Here is a 24,849-nt window from a genome sequence, read left to right on the forward strand (position 1 = left end):
GATTCACTCATTTAAGCCAGAGACGAGGAGAAAATTTTTCTCTCAGGTGGTCATGAGTCTTTGGAACTCTGTTTCCATTGACTTTTGAGGAAGAGAGTCTTTGAATATTTTCAAGGCAGAGGTAGATTATTGATAAGCAAGGGGGTAAAAAGTTATCGGGGAAGTAACAATCAGATAAGCCAAGATCTTACTGAATGACGGAGCAAGCCCAAGGAGCCGGGTGGTTCAATCCTGCTCCGAATTTAAATGTTCATATTTAAACCCTAACTGTGAAAAACTAAAAGTGACTTAATTTTTAGCCTTCACAACAGCAGAAGACCTATCCTTATTGATCGTACTCAGCTAAGGATATTATTAATCTGGGTTTATGGTTCAATGTTTGTTTTCCATGAAATAAACCATGTAGTATTTCTTGAATTAAAACTAACTTTTTTATAAAACAAAGAAATCATCAATTCACAGTCAAAAAATTATAGTAATGCCAAAGAGATGAGAACATGGGACATTTTTTTCCATGTTTTAGAAAATATTACACTGAGATAGACCAAGCAGGTCCCAAATTCTACTTCCAAACTTGTGCTGATCTAGCTGTTCTCAGCTGGGCTTGTGGGAAAGGCACGAAGTAATTCTGAATCACAGGGGGAAATCGGTCAAAGCTCCCCTACCCTGTGGAAAATGCTTCAGTCAGTATGGCAAGTCAGGAGATGACTTAGATTGGTCCTCGATGGCCAAATATCCTGCTTGGACTGAAACATTCAGAATGGGTACGAAGGTAAGATACTGGACGACCACTGGCACCTGTGGAACTGTAGGCCAAAGTGAGTCAGCAGCCTTGGGAGAGGAGGAATATAGAGGGGAAGAACAGACAATTAGATGAAGAAAACAAAATGCATTAAGTGATTTATACTTATAAGTACTTTAAGTAACAGTAATGTATTGTTAACTCTTCAGCCTGCTTATGAAAAAACTGATATTTATTACTCTGACGCCCCAAAAAGAGATTTGAGGTGGTTAAGTGCAGAATTAAATGTGGCAAGTCTTGCAGCAGAATAAAAGCAAAATAAAAGCGGGTGTTGTAAATAAAGCTTAATCCGAGTTTCGGCACTGTGGTCTGCCACTATTGTCTAAACCCTGTAATGATGCATACAATACTAACCACAGCTAACAAAGCATATCATTTGCTTTTCCTGTTCATTTTGTATCTGTTCCTGTTTGCTCATAAAGACAGAGCACCCTATATTCAGAGCTGATAGAAACACTTTCTTTAGTTGAATAGCCTGACTCTCACCATCTAGGCTTACATGTGTAGAAAGGTCATTAGAGCCATGACTGACTCCTGTACAATAATAACCCAACAGGTATCAGTGAGGAAAACATTAGCAAATAAATAAAAATGCTCTCCTCTATGGCAACCTAGTCAGAATGCAATGTCATGGAATGAAATGTCACTTATTCAATCCCAGTCTGTAGTTCTAATTTATTGGCTGATATTATTGATGACTGTTAGCCTTTCAACAGTAGCACCTGATTAATGTACGACATCAACTGTAGTGTCAGGAATCTGGAAACACACTGCATTCTAACATCTCACATCTAGCAAACACTGATGGAAAAGATTTATTACCACAATTACAATAGGTCAATAAAGATCAAGTATTGAGAGAAGGGGAGCATAAAACTATGCAATTAAATCTAGTTGCAATGTTCCAATGACCTTTCATTGGCTTTTTCAGAACCTAACCCTCAAATATTATACAATTACATTCACAATTTAAAACCATTGTGAATCATCTGTTATAATAACTTTAATTCAATTTTTGTGGTAGACTAGCTGAGGAGGGAAAATGTTGTTCCTTTAGTAAATTGAAACAAGTTATGCATTTTTATGGTAAACTATGACATTAATTATATGATATATAACCATTTTATTTAAATGGCATAATCTGTACCCAATGTATTAGTCTATTTTCCTGATTCTTTGGAATGAAAGCTATAGTCAAAAGCATGGTATTGTATGTTCAAGTGTCCCTTTGAACAGAACAGAACTATTTTTTTGTGAACTCCAACTTGGAAAGAGCAGAGATAAAGAATTCTACAAAAAATAACCTTTGTATAGAATTATAGATTTAATATAGACCTTTCAAGTTCTCAGGACATCTCAAAATGCTTTACAGTCAATTAAGTACTGTTGAAATGTAGTCACTGTTGTGAAGTAGGGAAATGCAGCAGCCAATTTACACATAGCAAGCTCCCAAAAACAGTAATGAAATAAATGATCAGAGGATATGTTTTTTGTGATGTTGCCTGAGGGATAATCAGCAAGAGCATCAGGGAGAACTCCTTTATTCTTCTTTAAAATACTACCATTACATTTCGAGGGCAGATGACTTAATGTCCCATTCAAAAGATTGTACCACCAGCAGAGGTGAGATGTCAGTCTAGGTTGTATGCTCAAGTCTCTGGAGACGGTCTTGAAGCCATGAATGTTTGACTCAGAGGAAGAGCGCTACCACTTAAGCTTGCTCTGACTTGGGCTCCAAACAGCACCAAGAGTGCCAAATCTGATACAGAAACAAGTGCTTAAGTTTGATGTTCTATTCTAACTTGCAGTTTAGGTTTATATATTTGGTCATTAATTTTATTCTGTTTACGTAACTAATTATAAGTTGGTTACCATCTGAACAACATAAATTGTGATTTGAAAAGAATGACTTAAATTATGTGAAAAAATTACTGTCTTCTTGTATTTAAACTGAGTAATGGGTAAAACGATGAGAGATTGGAAGCAAATTGAACATAAATAATTGGAACTTGTTCCAACTGTAGACATGAAGTTAGTGTGAACAGTCTAAGTTACCAAAGCAACCAACTTACCCACCACATGTGCCTGTATTCTTACTGTAGTGTGTGCGAGGCTCACTGGAAGCAAGTTTAAGCAGCTCATTCCACTCTCGCTCCCACTCCTCTTCAGTGTAAACCAAACCGGACTAGTTCACCAAATGAGAAATAGACACAGCATTTAAGTTTTATGCCACATTTCAAATATGTTTACATAATTGAATGATTAAGCTGTTAGGAAAACAATGATTTAATAGCTACGTGATATCTCGTTCAAGTACTCTGAATTTACCCAATTTACACAGGAAAGGAGTAATTTAGAAGTGACAAGTACAAGGTTGTCCCTGTACAGCACATGCAGCTGCTTCCAAACCCAATAATTTACTTTGCTGATGATGGACCTGCCACAGCATTGGGGGGCGGGGGGGAGAGAAGGTCCATAAAAGCTGACAATTCTGATGCTATCCTGTGCAACCAGGCCAACAGTTCATCTACAGTCAAACCCCAGCTTCTCACCCAAAGCCCCACAATGTCTAGTAGTTAGTGGCAGAAATTTGTGTTTGCTGTTGTCATTGTTTTGTCTCCAGAACATCGGGACATACTGTCCTGCAATGAGTCTTTGGCATTACCTTGTTTATATTGCAATGCTTCCTTGGTGATGTGACTGCAATACAATCAATGTATTAGTGAATATTAGCAAAGTTATACTACATACGTATTTTTAGGCCCAGGATTGCAAATCCACAAATATTTTTAACATTGTTCAGTAAATCTGTGTAATGGAAGCAACCCAAGCAGAGCTGGCATTACCCCCAACCCTACTTAAAGAAAATGACAGCACAACAAGCTTGTCTAGCTTTAGTGACAAGTCCATCATATGAAAGCTATTTAACTATCAAGATCAAAAATCTGAGTTTTACTTGATAAAAAAAGTGACTTAGGCCTTTGACAGGAAATGGCTACTTGTGTTTAGGCGGTGTTGACAAGTCATGGAAACTAGCCGCACTTTGTTCATTGCAAACACAGGTCGAGAGGATTTCTACCCTCAAAGACACATTATTGACAACATTTCAAGTGAGTCTGTTCATGTATCAACAAGTCTTGACTATGTACAAAAAGGCAAGTTTAAAACTAGGCTCAAAGTAGCATATAAATAAGCATCAACTTCATGTGAATAGAAGCATCAAGTCTATAAAAGTTCACAGAATATATAAAAAAAATTGGTTATCTATTTCCATTCCTGCTAGATATTCAATAAAATTACTCAATTAAAACAAGATGATTTTGAAAGGCAAATTCTCTCTGATCTTTCATATTATGGTACGTCAAAGAAGAGTTTAGGTGGAAAAGTAAGTTCAGAAATAATTTTTTAAATTAATTCATGGGATGTCGGTATTGCAGGCTGGGCCAGCATTTATTGCCCATCCCTAATTGCCCATGAGAAGGTGGTGGTGAGCTGCCTTTTTAAACTGCTGCAGTCCACATGATGTAGGTGCACCACAGTGCTGTTAGGGACAAAATTCCAGGATTTTGACCCAGCGACAGTGAAGGCAATACATTTCCAAGTCGGGATGGTGAATGGCTTGGAGGAGACCTTGCAGGTGGTGGTGTTCCCATGTATCTGCTGCCCTTGTCCTTCTAGAAGGCAGCGGTCGTTGGTTTGGAAGGTGCTGCCTTAGGAGCCTTGGTGAGTTCCTGCAGTGCACCTCGTAGATGGTACACACTGCTGTTACTGTGCGTCGGTGGTGGAAGGAGTGACTGTTCGTGGAAGAGGTGCAAATCAAGCAGGCTGCTTTGTCTTGGAGGTGTCAAGCTTCTTGAGTGTTGTTGGAGCTGCACTCATCCAGTCAAGTAGAGAGTATTCCATCATACTCCTGACTTGTGCCTTGTAGGTCATGGATAGGCTTTGGGAAGTTAGAAGGTTAGTTACTCCCCACAGGATTCCAAGCCTCTGACCTGCTCTTGTAGCCACTGTATTGATAGTCCAGTTTAGTTCCTGGTCAATTGTAACCCCCAGGATATTGATAGTGGGGGGATTCAGTGATGGTAATGCCATTGAATGTGAAGGGGCGATGGTTAGATTCTCCCTTGTTGGAGATGGTCATCACCTAGCATGAATGTTACTTGCCACTGGTCAGTCCAAGCCTGGATATTGTCCAAGTCTTGCTGCATTTGGACATGGACTGCTTTAGTATCCGAGGAGTCATGATTGGTGCTGAACATTGTGCAATCATCAGCGAACGTCCCCACTTCTGACCTTATGATGGAAGGAAGATCACTAATGAAGCAGCTGAAGATGGTTGGACCTAATACAGCATCATTAAGCCAATTAACGTCTTCTTGTTCAAAAGAGGAAAAAAAAACTTGCAATACATGACCACGATGTCCCAAAGTGCTTTACAACCAATGAATTACTTCTGAAGTGTAGTTACTGTTGTAATGTTGGAAACATGGTAGCCAATTTGCACACAGCAAGATTCTCCAAATGGCAAATTGATAATGATCAGATCATCTGTTTTTGTGATGCTGATTGAGTGACAAATATTGGAAAGGAAATCAGGAAGAACTCCCCTCCTCTTCAAAATAGTGCCATGGAATCTTTTACATCCATATAAGAGGGCAGTCAGACCACAGGTCAAATCTCAGAGATATTGCAATATTGCAGCAATCCCTCCATATTACACAGAAGTGTCAGTTTTTGATTTAGACTTGAACCCACAGCTTTTTGTCTCAGAGGATGGCTACCAACTAAGACACAGCTAACACAACGTCCACTCAACTTGCTATACATTTAAAAATTAATGATAAATTTGTCTGTGAAAAAAATGTACTTAAGTTTACAAATGAAAAAGTTTGAGTTCAGTTAGTTCCTGAAGCCCTTCCAAAGTCAATTCCAGCCTTCACAGCAGCCTCATCACTTGGATATGGTCTTGAACAAGATCAGTGAGGAGTGCTGTGGATGTGTCAAAGTATTTTGCAATTGCTGGACTTACAAGAAGAATATGAATATGAATTTCAACATAGATAAATGCGAGGTATAACAATTTGGTAAGATAAATAAGGAGATGGGGAGAAGAGTAAGGGATCTGAGAGTACAAATATACAAATCACTAAAAATAGCGATGCAGGTTAACAAGGTCATTTAAAAAAAAAAGTCAAGCACAAGTCTGTTGTGTGATACTGTATCAAATGCCTTTTGTACCACCACATCAATAGCATTACCCTCACTGATCTTTTGTTACCTTTTCAAAAAACTCCAGCAAGTTAGTTAAACACAATTTCCCCTTTAGAAATCCATGCCAGGTCTTCTTTATCAACCCATATTTTTCCATGTGACTACTAATTCAATCCCATCTCTCCAAAGCCTGTCCACCATCTACAAGGCACAAGTCAGGGGTATGATGTAATATTCTTCACTTGCATGGATGAGTGCAGCTCCAACAACGCTCAAGGAGCTTGACACCATCCAGGACAAAGCAGCCTGCTTGATTGGCACCCCTTCCACAAACATTCACTCCTTCCACTGCCAACTCACAGTGGCAACAGTGTGTACCATCTACAAGGTGCACTGCAGAAACTCATCAAGGCTCTTGAGGTAGCACCTTCCAAACCCATGACTACTACCATCTAGAAGGACAAGGGCAGCAGATATATGGGAACATCACCAATTGCAAGTTCCCCTCCAAGCCACTCACCACCCAGGCTTGAAACGAGATCTCTGTTCCTTCACGGTCACTGATCAAAATCCTGGAACTCCCTCCCCCTACACCACAAGGACTGCAGTGTTTCAAGAAGGCAGCTCACTACCATCTTCTCAAGGGCAATAAATGTTGTCCTTGCTAGCAAGGCTCACATTCCATGAACAAATAAAAAGCAAATCAGACTTTAATCTCCATTTTCAAAAAAGACTGCACATCAATATCCAAATATAGCTTATTTCAGCTACCTACTAGCTTAAACATTCAAGTCACAACAATACCAAAGACCTGAGAATGTAACAACCATGAACATCATTGTTTAGTTTGTAATGTAAAAATATTCTGCATAAAAATTCAAATCAAACGAGATGAAAAATATTAAAGTGCAGAGTAGAAAGTAGACTATGTTATTCCTTTATCATAACAAGACTCATTCAACTTCAAGTTATTTACAAGTGCCCCATTTTACTTTGTAAGAAATAGTTGCACTGTCACTTAAAATTACAAAGCCAAGAAAGTCAATTCCGGTCCATTTTGCACACCAACCTCCTTATTTTGTTGCGTCTGTTGCCACCTCCATCTTCTCTTCAACGCATCTCTTTCTGTACCATTTTTCATCATAGTATAAAGAGCTTTTCGAAGCATCAGGTCTCTATCATGGAAACCCCACATGCCTTAAACACAAATAACAGCTTATTGTTACAAACTTGAGGTTTTACAAGAATGTGATGTTTCAGGACTGTATCTTTAATTTAGGGTAAAATGGAAGAATAAGGTTGTCATGCGTCCTACTCTGAATTCTGTCCAACTAGCCTGGGTGGCTTGATTGTTAAAGATTAAAGGAAGTCCAAATTGTTTTACTGGGATGAAGCTGCCTGTAGACAATGGCAAAAGCAGGTGTGATGACAGTAAATAGACATAGTCTCCAAAATCCCAGGAAAGGTGTTAAGAATGTCAGGTTATAAACGGTTGTACTTTTAACTGTTCATTTAGTTGCAAGATAGAATAGAGTTTGGGCGGGGTCCTAAAGGATAGCTAATTAGCATTACCTGGATACAAGACCTTGGTTACAATCAGATCAGTCACTATCTTATTGAAATGACAGAGCAGGCTCAAGTGGCTGAGTGGCCTCCTCCTGCTCCTAATTCATCTGTAAGTATGTGATTCATATTGCCATGGAGATGAGCTTTTGAGGGGGAAAGAGTCCATGGGAGGCCATTGGAGACAGAGACAGAAACAGAGAGAGAGAGACAGCCTCTATGGTTCGCTATGCAAGAATGCAGGTGGGAGCTTATGCTGGGATTAAAGAGACCAAGCTCGTGAAGGTTTAAAGGAGACTGGAAGATTCGCCTAGCTCTGGCTAGATGGATGAATCTCCAGGGTTCTCCTAACCATAAAAGCCAATTTGGGGATTAGAATTTATCCAGCTGGAATAGGAAATGAAGGGGGGGCAAGCCCTCGGGAGCTAAGAATCGCTTTGTTCAGGTTCCGGGAGAATAGAGCGTGTATCTAAGGGACAGAGTAAAGTGCAACTGTGGTGGGAGATTTTCAATCATGTTAAAACATTGACAATGGAATTTTTCTGTTGTTTAAAGTACAAGTTGCCTATGAAATTGTCTTCAGTCACAGTTGCTTTTAGTTTGTTTATTACTGTAAAAGTCTTGAAACTTGAAATCTTGTCATACAATTCCTTTAAAGTTGGCCACAGGGAATTTGAATTTATTTTCAAAAGTTATCAGTCTCCATGGGGATCATCACGTTGTTTAAGTCAAATCTTTGAGGAAACTGCCACAAAATAAAAGAGATATACTTTATTTGTATATTACCTAATGACGCTGCATGTAAGAGACAGTTCCCATCCCCTGTTGTTGCTAATGGGAGAAGACGTTTGCAACTTGAACAAGCAACAGACCACCAATTTAGTCGACCTGTAAAAATAAAAAGTCAGTTCTTAAGTAGTATGGTAGCATTGTTATCTGTTGGGAGTTTACACAGTTTGAGGCCTCACAATGTTGGACAAAATTAATTTTACTTGGTGGCATAAATTAATATTAGCCTCTTCACTTCAGTTGTTTACCATTATACCTTTGTGGTAGCAACATTAATTGGGAGTGACAGAAAATACATGTCTTATTCAATTGTCAACTTAATGTGATCATAAATATAACAAGTTGGAGAATTAAAAGCATTAAGATCAAAAAGTCAAGAGATATAAACTATACTAGAGGTTTGATCAGTGTCAGTGTCATAACAACAGGTTATATCCTTGAAATGGCCACAATCCTCAACAGAGGTTTGTACTAAAAATATAAATTTCTGCAATTTTATTCTATTCTTCTCCGAAAACACCAATTTTTATTGGAATATGGATCAGCAGCATAGTGAGATAGTAGCTATCCATCATTTATAAGTCTACACGATGAACATGAGCTGGCTATTTTGACTGCAAAGACATCATGGCAGAAGCTAATCCTGCCCTTACCTAACATCCACATAGACATCTTCCAGCAAGGGTCTGTGGATAGCAGAAATCACAGTGGAGAGCAAGAACACTGACTGATTTCAACCATGGCCTTGTCCAGGCAGCTGATGCAAACCTTATAATCTTACTGCCATTCCAGCAGAGATGAGCTAAATAAATGCACCGCATGGGTATTAACCTTGGGGGCACTTAGTCTGTATGGTTTAGATATTTGGTGCTGTTACGAAGCAGGCTATCAAGAAAGCTATCTAATCAAATCACATTACTTGAATCAAAATGCTATTGTTTCATGTCATTTTAAATTTTGACACAGTATCATGGTGCCTCCAAATGTGGTTATGTAGTAGTATTGCCATAACTGAAGCATTAATGATATTTAGTGCAGACACTCTTGAAATGCATTCTAGCTGTACATTTCCAGCTTTATTATTTCCATGACATGTTGCAAATATCATTGCAAGGTCATACTGTGATCCATATCGGCAATCAAGCTGGGAGATAAATTTCTTTTTTGAACTATTTCTCACAAGCTCATGTCAACATTACATTAATTTTATAGTGCATCAACAAATCTATATCTATGTATCTCACTGACAGTCAAGTCAGTAGATGCATTATACAAACTGCAATAAATATTTCACCATATTTCTTCCTATTCCTGTCTACCCCATCCATTCCCCTTCATATCTTAAAAACTTTGATAAATCATCCCTCATTTCCTCAGGAAACGAACCTAGTTTTGTGCAATCGCCTCATAATTTAACCCTTAGAGACCAGTTATCATTCTGGTGAAATATCTGCACACACAAATCTACAGTCCCTCTAAGGCTAATATATCCTTCCCAAAGTGTGGTGTCCAGAACTGCTGACAGTGCTCCAAGTGTAATCTAACCAGGGCTTTACATAATTGTAGCATAACCTCTACCTCTTGGTTTTCTAGTCATCTAGATATAAAAAGCCAACATCCATTAACCTTTCTAACTATTTTCCACACCTCTTCATGACATATGAACAAGGAGGAGTAGTCCATTCAGCCCCTCGAGCCTGCTCTGCCATTTAATAAGATCATGGCTGATCTGATAGTAAGCTGAAATCTGCATCCCGCCTACTGCCGATAACCTATCACCACCTTGTTTACCAAGAATCTATTCACCTCTGCCTTAAAAATATTCAAAGACTCTGCTTCCACCGCCTTTTCAAGAAGAGAGTTCCAAAGACTCATGGCCCTCAGTGAAAAAAACTCATCTCATCTCGCTTTTAAATGGGCGACGTCTTATTTTTAAACAGTGACTCCGAGTTCTAGATTCATCCATAAGAGGAAACATTCTCTCCACATCCACCCTGTCAAGACCCCTCAGGATCTTAAAGATTTCAATCAAGTCGCTTCTTACTCTTCTAAACTCCAGCAGATACAAGCCTAGTCTGTTCAACCTTTCCTCATAAGACAACCGCCCATTCCAGGTAGTAGTCTGGTAAATCTTCTCTGAACTGCTTCCAACGCATTTACATCCTTCCTTAAATAAGGTGACCGATACTGTACACAGTACTCCAAATGTGATCTCACCAGTGCCCTGTACAACTGAAGCATAACCTCCCTACATTTGTATTCAATTCCCTTCGCAATAAATGATAACATTCTATTCGCAATAAATGATAACATTCTATTCGCTTTCCCAATACTGCTTTCCTAATTCCTTGCTGTACCTGCAGACTAGCCTTTTGTGATTTATGCACTAGGACACCCAGACATCTCAGAGCTCTGCAATCTCTCACCATTTAGATAATATGCTTCTCTTTTATTCTTCCTGCCAAAATGGACAATTTCACATTTTCCCACATTATATTCCAACTGTCAGATCTTTGCCCACTCACTTAACCTATCTATATCTGCTCGTAGCCTCTTTATGTCCTTTTCACAACTTAATTTCTTACTTACTTTTGTGTCATAGGCAAATTTGGCAATCATCCCTTCAATCAGGTCATTTATATAAATTGTAAGCAGTTGAGGTCCCTGTGGCATGCCACTTGTTACATCTTGCCAACCTGAAAAAGACCCATTTATGCCTAATATCTGCTTCCTGTTAGTCAGCCAATCTTCTATCCATGCCAATATGTTACCCACTATATCATGAGCTTTTATTTTCCACAATAACCTTTGAATTAGCACTTTATCAAATGCCTTCTAGAAATCTAAGTATTGTACATCCACCAGTTTCCCTTTATCCACAACACATGTTACTTCCTCAAAGAGCTCCAATAAGTTGGTTAAACACAATTTCCCCTGCACAAAACCATGTTGACTCTTCCTGATGGCCTTGAACTTATCCAAGTGCCCTGCTAACCTCTTAAATAATAGCTTCTAATATTTTCCCTACGACTGATGTTAAGCTAACTAACCTGTAGTTTCCCACTTTCCGTCTCCCTCCCTTTTTGAATAATGGAGCAACATTTGCTACCTTCCAATCTAATGGCACCTTTCCTGAATCCAGGGAGTTTTGGAAAATTAAAACCAATGCATCAACTATCTCACTAGACACTTCTTTTAAGACCCTAGGATGAAGTCCATCAGGACTTGGGCTCTTTCAGCTCGCAGCTCCAACAATTTATTCAGTATCACTTCTCTGGTGACTGTTATTTTCCTGACTTCCTTCCCCAATTCCATTTCCAGGTTTAAAATTGCTCCTGGGATGTTACTTGTATCCTCTATAGTGAAAACTAATGCAAAATATCTGTTCAATTCATCTGCCATCTCCTTGTTTTCCACTATCAATTCTCCAGACTCACTTTCTATGGGACAAACACTCACTTTGTTAACTCTTTTCTTTTTTAAATATTTATAAAAGCTCTTACTATCTGTCTTTATATTTCTGGCTTGCTTTCTCTCATACTCTAATTTTTCCCTCTTTACTCTTTTAGTCATTCTTTTATGTTCCTTATATTCTGTCCAATCTTTTGGCCTTCTACCTATCTTTGCACAATTATATGCTTTTTCTTAAACTTTGATAATATCTTTAACCTTTCACACACAAATGGTGTCCCTGTCCGTTGGACTTTTTCTTACTCTATTCTGTGCATTCTGAAATATCCCCTTAAACATTAGCCACTGCATCTTGATTGACCAATCCCTTAATCTGATTTGCCAATATACTTTAGCCAGCTTAGCTTTCAAGCTCTCATAATTGCCCTTATTTAAGTTTAAAAACTTAGTCTCAGACCCACTCCTCTCTCCCTCAAACTGAATGTAAAATTCAATCATATTATGGTCACTGCTACCTAGCAGCGCATTCACTATGAGATCATTAATTACTCCCATCTCATTGCACAATACCAGGTCTAGTATAACCTACTCTCTGGCTGGTTCCAGCACATGCTGTTCTAAGAAACTATCCCGAAAACATTCAATGTACTGCTCATCTAGGCTATCTTTGCCCATCTAACTTTTCCAGTCTATATGTAAATTGAAATCTCCCATGATTATCGCCATGCCTTTCTGACCAGCTCCAATTATTTCTTCCTTTACATTCAACCCTACTATGTGGTTACTGTTAGGGGGGCTGTACACAACTCCCACAAGTGTCTTCTTGCCTTTACCATTTCTCATCTCTACCCAAAACTGTTTCCACATCCTGGGTTCTTGAACTTAGGTCATCCCTCTCTATTGTGCTAATACCATCATTCACTAACAGAGCCACCGTTCCACCTTTTCCTCGCTTCTTGTCCTTCCTAAATATCCTATACCCTTCAATATTCCCCAATCCATGTTCTCCTGCAGCCACGTCTCTGTAAATGGGCCACCATACATCAGCCCCCATCCCCCGCCCCAGTCTGTTTGGACCTCCAATATTGCTAACTTCTGACCATTTACAAAGTACTCTTCTGCTCTATCTTAGTGAACACCTAAGTTGATGATCTAACATTCACCTACACTGAACTCCATTTACCACAGTTTTATCCATTCATTTAATGTATTAATATCTTTGTAATTTTACACTTCCAACACTCTTTGTATCATCAGCAAATTTGGATTTTTGACTTTCTAGCCCTTCATCTAAGCCATTAATAAATATGGTGAATAATTGAGACTACAACATAGATCCTTTCAGGAGACCACTTGTCACATCCTGCCAATTAGAGTACCCGCCCATTATCCTCACACTCAGTTTTCTGCCGTTCAGCTAATTTTCTAACCAGATCAATAACTTGATTTCAGCTCAGCTCTAACTTTAGCTAACAGTCCATTATGCATCTCAAATGCTTTCTGGAAGTCCAGATAAATAACATCCATAGAGATTCCCTCGACCGCAACATTAGTCAGCTCCCTCATTTGCTCATCCCTACATCAATTTGCATGTGCCTCAGGTAATAATCCAGAGATTATAACTCTTGAGGTCCTGTTCTTTCATTTAGTTCCTAGCTCCTGATACTCTCCAAAAAGGATCTATTACCTACTTTTTCCCATGTTGTTGGTACCAACATGGACCATAACAGCTGAATCTTCCTCCTCCCTCTCCAATATCTTTTCAAGCTGGTGTCAGCTCTCAGCAAGAGATGTTACTCACCCTGGCACCATACAAGACATTGCCTCTAACTGGCTGACTGTCACTTACAGGAAGACCATAGGATTAGCAGGGGGATATGGAAGCTGAACTTGAAACTGGTGACCTCAGAAGACATTAAGGAACCCAAGAGGGATTACAAAAGGTTGGACAATCGTGAAACCCGAGTCCCTGATGGGAAACAATCAAAAGGTTTTTCATCCTCAAGGGTGTTCAGAAGGCTAGAAAGGAACAGAGGGAAACGTCCAGACTCCAGAAAAACATGCAAAATCTGCTCCAACTGCAGTTGATGGGGGTTGATGTCCAGGAGGACCTCCAAGAAGTAAAGAGCCAGCAAGGCTTGCTCTTTGTCTCGGAGGCCTCCAAGATCATCTTCTGGTCCAGAGTCTGCTCCATGGAGCAGGATGAGACATGCTCACGTTTTTTTCTTCTAAAAGGTGCAGAGAGAGAGCTTCAGCAGCCTGAAGGAAGACGATGGCTCAGTCAAGTCATCGTAGTCCGACAATTTGAGGATTAGCTAATCCTTTTATGCCGGATTGGATGAGGTGAAGCCCACAGACAGCACTGCCTCCCAGTCCTTCATGTCTTCTATCACAGAGGTCTCAGACGACAGTACGCTGGAGAGTCTGGACAATCCATTAACCCTGGATGAACTGACTAAGGCCCTTGAGTCCTTTGGGAGGAGTAAAACTCCCGGAAGCAATGCTTATCGGCTGAGTTGTATTCAGCTCTGTGGGACTGGATCGACCCAGACTTGCTAGAAGTATATGAGAGTATGCTTCTGGCTGGCAACATGTCAGAGTCCATGAAGAAAGGCTTCATCACCCTCATCTACAATCAGAAAGAGGAAAGGGAGGAAATTAGAAATTGGCAACCCATTTCACTGTTGAATGTGGACTATAAAATTCTAAGGTCATCGCCAATCAGCTCTGAGCTGGTGCTCCACCCTGACCAGACATGCACTGTACCCAGCAGGAAAATCTCTGACAGCCTTGCGCTACTCAGGGATACAATTACCTATGTACGGGATGGGGTATGGAAACCTGCCATCAGCCTGGACCAGAAGGCGGCCTTGGACAGAATATCGCACACCTACATGGTGGATGTGCTCTCCAAAATGGGGTTTGGGGAGGGAATCCGCAATTGAATCCAACTGCTCTACACAAACATCTGTAGCGCAGTTTCGATCAATGGGTAGGAATCAGAAAGCTTTCCAATTAAATCTGGAGTCAGGCAGGGCTTCCCTCTCTCCCCTGTTCATTTGTGTGCTTGCATTTAACCCTTTGCTGAGTCCATCAGGCAGGTTTCAGGCATACGAGGAATGACGATCCCAGGCAGTGGAGGCACTTAGGTCAAAGCCTCCCTCTACATAGATAACATCACCTTCTGCTCTTATGCATGGTTTCTCTGTCGTTGTGCAGACTGATCAACATCTGCGACCAGTTCAAACCGGCCTCGGGAGCCAAGGTAAATCATGGCAAGAGTGAGGCCATGTTCTTTAGGAATTGGGCTGACCGATCCTTTGTTCCCTTCAGTGTCAGATCAGACTGCCTGAAGGTGCTGGTGATAGGGTTTGGAGGTTCCAGGACACGTGTAAGAAACTGGAAGGAGCAAGTAGACATGGTTACAAAAAACTGGGTATATGGGAGCAATGCTCCCTCCCCAATGCGGGTAAGAGCTTTGTCATCAAGTGAGAGTCATTCTCGGTGTTTCTGTACATGACCCATTCCTCATTCCTGCTCTGTGGCGGTCACCCAAGCCATCTTCCACTTTATCTGGAGGTCGAAAATGGACAGTGTTTACAGGAACATGATGTACAAACCTCTAGATAAAGGGAGGAAAAACATGCCCAACATCACCTTCATCCTGATGGCCACCTTTATGTGCAGCTGCATCAAGCTGTGCGTAGACCCTAGGGACTCAAACACCAAGTGTCACTACGTGCTGTGGTTCTACCTGTCCCCAGTGTTGTGGAGGATGGGTCTGGCCATGCTGCCACAGAACACTCTAAATAGTTGGACCATGCCACACCACCTGACTGTCAAATCATTTGGCAGAATGCCTCATTGCTTCTAACAAGCACCAAGACATAGCTTGGCTGATGGTGAGAAAGGCCCTTCCCTTCTGATCCTTCCTACACACCAGGAGTCTCACCCCTCCACACGTTGCCCTTGAAGTGGCTGTGGTGCGGACGAGACCATTGTCCACCTCCTTGTGGAACGTGCCTTTGCAAAGAAGGTCTGGAGAGAGATGCAGTGGTTTTTGTCGAGGTTCATCCCAAACAGACTCTGTGCTCTATGGGCTTTTCCCAGGAACACACACCGAGACAAATATCAGCTGCAGCTGGAGGATCAACAACTCTATGAAAGACACTCTTTGGTCTGCCCGAAACTTGTTGGCCTTCCAGTTGTCCCCAACTGAGTGTTGCAGACTGGCACATTCCAAGGTCAAGGACTAAGTGCTGAGGGACGCATTAAAGCTTGGGGCAGCCACCACAGAGGCGAAATGGGAAAAGGTCACTGTCTAAGGCCTTTCAGCCATAGTGCACTGAGGGGCGGAGAATTGTATAAACCCCTTGGGCAGTATGACTCACACTGAATGTCTGTAGTGAATATTACATGTATCACAACTGTATTTAAGCACCAAAGAGTGCAAAATGATCTACATAGACAACTTAAATACATTGCACTGTTATGACCATTTTGAAATGCCTGTAATGTTCCTCTGATTATATAGAAGCATCTCAGGGTGCAACATGATCTATGTAGAAAACTCGAATATTATTGCAGTTTTGTGATGGTCAATTTGAAATGTTTTGTAATGTCCTTTCAGATATTTTGTGAATAAAGTATATTTTCGCTAAAGAAAAAAAAAACATTTGGGATTCTTTAATCTGCTTACAAAGGAAGTTTAATTATTAAATCCCCGACAACTATCACGATTCCCTTCTCCTCCATTGGACAGTCTCCTGTCCCAAGGTGCTGTGGCCTGCGTTCTGGTCAACCTTCTGATAATCTTTATCCATTACCGTCAAAGGTGGCCAGTAATTCTGTACATTGGATAGAATTAGTTTCTGAAGACTTTCATTCTCCATCTTATCTGGGTTCCCCTTTCCGTACAACATTAGTCAAACCAAGCCCATTCTGAACCTCTGCCCCTCTATAGATGTGACAGAGGTCTGGAGCAAACTGTCTACATACTTCTCCCAGTCTTGTGTTAGGGTGTCTCCAACTTGTGTTCCAGTTCAATGTCTTTGAGCCAGAGATTGGAGGCAGACATGTTCCCGAGGGACAGTCACACCTTCCACATTCTTCTACCTGTGCCAATAATCCTGGCTCTACTTGCAATTTACAGCATATAAACAGGGCACTTCACCCAACTGGTCCATGCCTGTGTTTTACACACTAGTTACCTTTTGACATCCTGTTCAATATCCTTTATTGCAGCCTGTCTAACTCTCAGCCTGCAGGTCATATTGTGGCCCCGAGGCCTCCAGAGTCAGTCTGCAGAACTTGTTGGACATTCAATTGATTTACGGTTGAGAAGTGCTGTAAAGCTGCAAAACCAATCACAAACTGGTTCCTCGCTGCGTTGGCGAGAGGCGGAGGCAGGGCAAGAGGGAGAGGCGGAGCGAGGGAGGGGCAGAGGCGGTGAGGGGGAGAACTCGTGTGCGCATGGGGGATAGCGTGTGTGTGTGTGTGTGTGTGTGTGTGAGGGGATGAGTGCGAGCATGTGTGAGGGAATAAGAATGTGTACCTAAGTCTAGCTCACTTCCAGTCTCAGGGTTCTCATTCACCCTTATCCCCACACACCAACATGCACTCTCACACTGGGAGTAGGTGACTGAGTGAGCATGCTGATAGTGGGAGGAACCTAGGCACACTCATTCACTCTGATACTTACTTTTATTTATTACTTATTTTTTATCAATTCATTGCTTTGATTTTTTTTTTGCTCAGCAAGTTGTTTCTTTTCATACCTCAGTTTTTTTTTAAATTCATGTTTAATGTTGTACCAAACTTTATCTTTCTGAAATGTGCTCGTTGGCCCCTTTAAAAAAACTTTTAAATGTGGCCTACTTGAAAAGATTGGACAAGCCTGCACTACTGCCTTCTCCATCAGCTATGCATCAATCTTTGCCTTAAATGTGCCAATGTTCTCTGCTTCAAACACCCCATGTGGCAACAAGTTATACATTCTCAACATTCCAACAAATTATTTATATGATCCAATTGTGACTCACGTATATTTATGACCCTTGTTCTAGGCTTGCCCACAAGTGGCAAGTTTCTCCATTTCCGCCCCATGGAACCCCTTCATTATGCAGGTCTTTTCTTTTTATGAAAAATACGCCTCAGTCTGCCCAAACTTTGATAGTTAAATCCTCTCAATTATGATAACATCCTAATCTCGTGATTCAATATCCATTTTGCCAGATGGTGACCAGAACTGTACAGTGTTCCATGTGTCGTCTAGCTAAAGTGCTGTATGAATTTAGCGTTACGTTCTTGTATTAGTATTTTATTCCTCTAGAAGTGAACCTGTCCCTCTTTTATTTGCCTCAACAACTTGCACTGCTGCTTGTACTGACGTCTGTATCTGTATTTTTATATCTCTTTTCCTTGTCTACATTTAATTTAGCTTTAAAGGAATAAGTTGCCTCCTTATTCCTCTTATCCAAATGATCCACTTTACAATTTGCTATATTGAAATTCATTTGCCATTTGTCCACCCACTTTGCAAGTATGTTTATGTCTTCCTATAATTTGGTGTAGTCCTACACATTATTAGCTATATCCTCTAACTTGGTATCATCTGTCATTTTGACACCTATACTACTAATTTGAGCCCAAATCTTTTATGTATATGTTAAGTGGCAGTGGTCCCAGCACCAAGTTATGTCCCATCATACTCCAAAAATCACCAGTACATCTTGCCAACTGGTAAATAGTGTTGGAACACAAGACTTTTTAAGGCACTTTCTCACCTGCCTGCTCCAAGGCTACCATTGTCGACTGTTCAATCAAATCCCGTTCAATAAAGCTTCGGAAATCTTCACTGTACACATTTAAATCAGGCAGCTGGAATGTATAAATGGGCATCTCTAAAGGAAACTGCTCACTACTGCATTCATTTGCCACCTGTGATCGAGCGAGGGACACAATAGCTGAACTTGCATGAGAAATTCCTCTCGAAAGGCGTTTTTCTATATTGAATGAAAAAAAATCAATTATGAAGTACTAAGAAGTGCAAATTCTGATTGGCTAGAAAATTGCTAGAATCAACAACTTGATTACAGTGAAAAGGTTTGGAAAACAGAAAGTGCAATCTCAACTGCACAAAGGATTCAAACACTTCTGCAAAGAATTAGCATATAAAACAGGACAATTAAAAATGCAAATGTGTTCCTTCACTTCTAACAAAAAACATCCACTTTCATCCAATGATGCAATTTTGATATAGATGACTAATATGTTTTGTCAAAAAGAGACTGCTCAGTAGGTAATTTAAAATCAAGGCAAAACGCTGCGGATGCTGGAGATATGAAATAAAAACAAAGTGCTCGAAAAACACAGGTATCCGTGGAGAAACAGAGCTAATGTTTTGAGTCCAATATGATGCTTCTTCAAAATGGGAAAGGTAGGTAACTTACTTTAACAGAGCTGACAAACTGCTACAATGTGTGAATATAAAAAATAAAAATATAAATATGTAAAGAATATGAAAAAAAACACAAATCACAGCTTTCTTGTTTAGATCCCATTTGGAAATGACCTAGTCAGAATCAGAGGAAACCAATATAGCATACTGTTCAGTATGTTGCAACAAGAGCTGTTACACCAAGATTCAATTTAAATGCTGGTATTAAAATAAATTTCACCAATGTTTTCATCACCAACATTTAGAAATTTATACTTTCAGTACCAGCTAATTGAGAACCACATTATATCCCACTGTGCAAGAATAATTGTTGCAATGTGAGCAGGACTCTCCTTCACCACAAATGCTTTGCAATCTAATCAAAAATACTCTACTTAGATAGATGATGCTTCACTAGTGTGCTACAAACTTTTCCACAACCCTAGGAGAGGAATCAAACAAGTCTCAGAAAAAACCTCAGTCCATGAACATTTTAAATCTGTTATCAAGGGATCTTGTTCACAGAATAACACATGTATATTCAAATATTTCTTTATGCACCTAGGCAATTGAGAGAAAACTGATTATAACACTGTTGTTAAACATTAGAAGTTAAATGAATCTTTACAGCACTCAAACGAGAATTCATGTATGAATCTTCTATAAATTTTGAACTGATATGAAATTTTCCTGGGACTTCGAGCTGCAATTTTCTGTTTTTAATGAAAAATGTTAATGCGTTCTCAATTCTCATTAGCTCCCTGCACCTAAAGTCAGAGCGACAAAGCAATCCATCATCTGCAACCAGAATGTGTGTTAAAACGTTAGTTAAACCACTGTGATGGGCAGTGTAAGTTCTTGTAATGTTGCAGACCCCAGCCCACATTCATAAGTACGAAAATGGTGGCACTGAAGGGGTTGGTGGAGGTTTGGGGTGGTGGAAGATGGGTTAGTGAGTGGGGAGGGGGAGGAGGCTGATGGGTCGGGGGAGAGAAGGAGGGGTCAGGGAGAGGACGGGTCGGTGAGGAGGGGGTGGCGACAGGTCAGGGGGCAGGTGGGCGTGGAGGATGACAAGGACGGGTTGGCGGGGTGGGGGATGAGAATAACAAAGCATAGCATGGCTGAAAGTAGCTAAAGGTTGAAAACACAGGCGAAAGGTCTGCACAGGGATGCTGTTTTGGGCTGCATTTGAGTGCTTTAGTTGGAGTTTGGGGAGTGAGGGAGTTTTAAGGGTTAATTTAATTTAAGGGTTAATTTCTAACTACAGTCTAGTCTCTCTTTAATTAAGTAATTAACTAAAGTTGCTATTTGGATTGGGAGGTGGTGAGTTTTAGTCCAGCTTTAAACAGGATCCATTCAGGCTCTGTTTGCAACTAGTTAATTAGTTTACTGGCTTAAATAGGTTTTCAGAAGCTAAATTCAGATAGCATAAAAGCAAATCAGCTTACATTGCTGCTTTTGTCTGCACTGGAGCGCTGCTTCAGGCTGCATTTGAGTGCTTCAGTTGTAGCTTGGTGAGTAAGGGAATTCACTGAAGAAAGAAGGAGGTGATCCTTTCATTTTCTATCTTTCCTCAGAAAGAGCAGCAGCCTTGGTAAGTAGGACTTGGTGAGTATTTCTACTCTTCTTAATATTCTCTAAACTAGAGGAAGTAAAAGTAAAGGGAGTAATTTAAGGGTAAGTCATGACAGGACAGCTTGGTCACATGGAATGCTCCTCCTGTGCGATATGGGAAATCAGGGACACTTCCAGTGTCCATGGTAACCACATGTGCAGGAAGTGTCCCCAGCTGCAGGTACTTGAAATCCACGTTTTGGATCTGCAGCAGTGGCTAGAGTCACTGTAGAGCATCTACAGGCCTGAGATCTTTGTGGATAGCACATACTGTGAAGTGGTCACACCACAGGTAACGAGTGCACAGGCCGAAAGGGAATGGGTGACTGCCAGACAGAGTAAAGGCACTAGGCAGGTAGTGCAGGAGTCCCCTGGGTCCATCTCCCTCGCTAACAGATTTTCTATTTTGGATACTGCTGGGACAGATGGCTCTCGCTACATTCCCCTGAGAAATGAAGTCCACGGCACCACAAGTAGTTCAGCTGCACAGTGAGGGAGGAAAAAAGAGTGGGTGAGCAATAGTGATAAGGGATTCTATCATTAGGGGAACAGATAGAAGTTTCTACAGCCATAGACATGACACCAGGATGGTACATTACCTCCCTGGTGCCAGGGTCAAGTATGTTGCTGAGCGGCTGCAGGACATTCTGAAGGGAGAGGGTGAACAGCCAAAGGTCGTGGTCCATATTGGTACCAACAACATAGTTAAAAGAGAGATGAGGTCTTGCAAGCAGAATATAGGAAGGTAGGAAATAAATTAAAAAGCAGGGCCTCAAAGGTAGCAATCTCAGGATTACTCTCAGTGCCACATGTTAGTGAGATCAGGAATGGGATGAATGTGTGGCTGGAAAGATGGATTTAAATTCCTGAGGCACTGGCACCGATTCTGGGGAAGATGGGACCTGTACAAGCTAGATGGGTTGCACCCCAACAGGACCGAGACCAATATCCTTGCAGGGGTATTCGCTAGTACTGTGGGGACGGGTTTAAACTAGAGTGGCGGGGGGGTGGGAACCTGAGAGGGGAGACACAAGAGAGGGAAACAAAGATAGAAATGAAAGACAGAAAAGTAAAAAGCAAAAGTGGAAGACAGAGGCTAGCAGCAAATAGGGCCATAGTACAAAAAAAATGTGTAAAAAGACAAATCTAAAGGCACTGTATCTGAATGCACAGAGCATTTGCAATAAAGTAGACAAATTAACAGCGCAAATAGATATTAACGGGTACGATATGATTACAGTTACAGAGACATGGCTGCAGGGTGACCAAGGCTGGGAACTGAATATCCAAGGGTATTCGATATCTAGGAAGGACAGGCATAAAGGAAAAAGAGGTGGTGTGGCATTGTTAGTCAAGGATGAAATCAGTGCAATAGTGAGAGGGAATATTGGTTCAGAAAATCTGGATGTCGAATCAGTCTGGGTGGAGATAAGAAGCAACAAGGGGCGGAAAACATTAGTGGGAGTTGTATATAGGCCTCCAAGCTGTAGTGGTAAGGTAGGGGACAGTATTAAACAGGAAATTAGACATGTAAAAAGGGCGCTACATTAACCATGGGTGACTTTAATCTACATATACACTGGGCAAACCAAATTAGCAATAATACGTGGCAGGCGAATTCCTGGAGTGTGTACGAGACGATTTTTTAGACCAGTACATCGAGGAACCAACGAGAGAATAGGCTATCCGAGATCTGGTCTCATGGAATGAGAAGGGGTTAACTAATAATCTTGTTGTATGGGGTACTTTAGGAAACAGTGACCATAACATGATATAATTCTTCATTAGGATGGAAAGTGAAGTAGTCCGATCTGAAATTAGGGTCCTAAATCTAAACAAAGGAAACTATGAAGGTATGAGGCGTGAGTTGGCTAGGATAGATTTTGGAACTTCATATGACGGTGGAGAGGCAATGGCTAATATTTAAAGGAATGAATGTATGCATTGCAACAGTTATATATTCCTTTCTGGCGCAAAAACGCAACAGGAAAAGTGGCGCAATCATGGCTAACAAAATAAATTAAGGATAGTATTAGATCCAAAGAGGAGTCATATGAAGTTGCTAGAAAAAGTAGCAAGCCTGAGGATTGGGAGCAGTTTATAATTCAGCAAAGGGAGGACCAAGATATTGATTAAGAGGGAAAAAATGGAGTATGAGAGTAAACTTGCAAGGAACATAAAAGCAGACTATAAAAGCTTCTATATGTACGTAAAAAGAAAAAAAAGTGAAGACAAATGTAGGTCCCTTACAGTCAAAAACAGGAGAATTTATAACGGAGAACAAGGATACGGAAGAGCAATTAAACAACTACTTTAGTTCTGTCTTCATGAAGGAAGAAACAAATAACTTTCCAGAAATACTAGGGAACCAAAGGTTTTGTGAGAAGGAGGAATTGAAGTGAATTAATATTACTAAAAAATCAGTGCTAGAGAAATTAATGGGACTGAAAGCCAATAAATCCCCAGGGTCTGATAATCTACATCCCAGGGTGCCAAAGGAGGTGGCCATGGAAATAGTGGCTGTGTTGGTTGTCATCTTCCTAAATTCTGTAGATTCTGGAGTAGCCCCAGCAGATTGGAGGGTGGCAAATGTAACCCCATTATTTAAAAAAAGGAGGGAAGGAAAAAAAAGCGAATTACAGACCGGTTAGCAGTGGTAGGGAAAATGTTAGAGTCTATGATAAAGGGTGTGGTAACAGGACACTTAGAAAATATCAACAGGATTAGACAAAGTCAACATGAGTTTATAAAAGGGAAATCATGTTTGACAAACCTACTGGAGTTTTTTTTGAGGACATAACTAGCAGAATAGGTAAGGGAGAATCAGTGGACATTGTATATTTGGATTTTGAGAAAGCTTTTGATAAAGTCCCATATAAGACATTAGTGTGCAAAATTAAAGCACATGGGATTGGGGTAATATATTGGTATGGATTGAGAATTGGTTAGCAGACAGGAAACAGAGAGTAGGAATAAACGGGTCTTCTTTGGAATGGCAGGTGGTGACTAGTGGGGTATGGCAGGAATCAGTGCTTGGACCCCAGCTATTCACAATGTATATAAATGATTTGGATGAGGGAACCAAATGTAATATTTCCAAGTTTGCCGATGACACCAAACTAGGTGGGAATGTGAGGGTGAAGAGGATGTTAAGAGGCATCAAGGCAATTTAGACAAGTTGAGTGAGTGGGCAAATACATGGCAGATGCAGTATAACATGGATAAGTGTTAAGTTAGCCATTTCAGTAGGAAAAAGAGAATGGCAGAGTACTATTTAAATAGTGATAGATTGGGAAATGTTGATGTACAAAAGAGACCTGGGTGTCCCTGTACACCAATCACTGAAAATAAGCATGCAGGTGCAGCAAACAGTTAACAAAGGTAATGGTGTGTTGGCCTTCATTGCAAGAGGACTTGAGTACAGAAACAAGGGTGTCTTACTGCAGCTATACAGGGCCGAGACCACACCTACAGTAGTGTGTGTAATTTTGGTCTTACCGAAGAAAGGATATACTTGCCATAGAGGGAGTGCAGCAAAGGTTCATCAAACTGATTCCTGGGATGGCAGGATTGTCATCTGAGGAGAGATTCGGCCAACTAGGCCTGGGTTCACTGGAGTTTAGAAGAATGAGGGAATCTTATTTAAACGTTTAAAATTCTGACAGAGCTGGGCAGACTGGATACAGGGACTATGTTTCCTCTGGCTGGGGGTCTAGAACAAGGGGTCACAATCTCAGGATACAGGGTAGGCCCTTTAGAACTGAGATGAAGAGAAACTCCTTCACTCAGAGGGTGGCGAACCTGTGGAATTCTCAACCAGAGGGCTGTGGGGCCAAGTCAATGAATATATTTATGAAGGAAATAGATAGTTTTCTAGACTCTAAAAGGCAACAAGCGGTATGGGGAGAGAGTGGGAGTATGGTGTTGAGACAAAGGATCAGACATGATCATACTGAATGGAGAAGCAGGCTTGAAGGACCGAATGACCTATTCCTGCTTCCATTTTTCTATGAAGTTAAAA

General features: G+C 40.7%; 1 protein-coding gene across 5 annotated transcripts in view; it reads right to left on the reverse strand.

Annotated features, from left to right (window-relative positions):
* Positions 1-24,849, reverse strand: part of otud7a (OTU deubiquitinase 7A) — a 137,948-nt gene that overhangs the window by 34,363 nt on the left and 78,736 nt on the right. For all 5 annotated transcript variants that reach the window (XM_041178593.1, XM_041178595.1, XM_041178594.1 and 2 more), the window contains 4 exons: positions 18,562-18,780; positions 8,363-8,464; positions 7,083-7,210; positions 2,875-2,987 (listed from right to left, as the gene is read on the reverse strand). In XM_041178593.1, coding sequence (XP_041034527.1) covers positions 2,875-2,987; positions 7,083-7,210; positions 8,363-8,464; positions 18,562-18,780 — 562 coding nt within the window. The remainder of the gene's footprint in view (positions 1-2,874; positions 2,988-7,082; positions 7,211-8,362; positions 8,465-18,561; positions 18,781-24,849) is intronic.

This window comes from Carcharodon carcharias, chromosome 32 (assembly GCF_017639515.1).
Source record: "Carcharodon carcharias isolate sCarCar2 chromosome 32, sCarCar2.pri, whole genome shotgun sequence".
In the NCBI taxonomy this organism is placed as follows: domain Eukaryota; kingdom Metazoa; phylum Chordata; class Chondrichthyes; order Lamniformes; family Lamnidae; genus Carcharodon; species Carcharodon carcharias.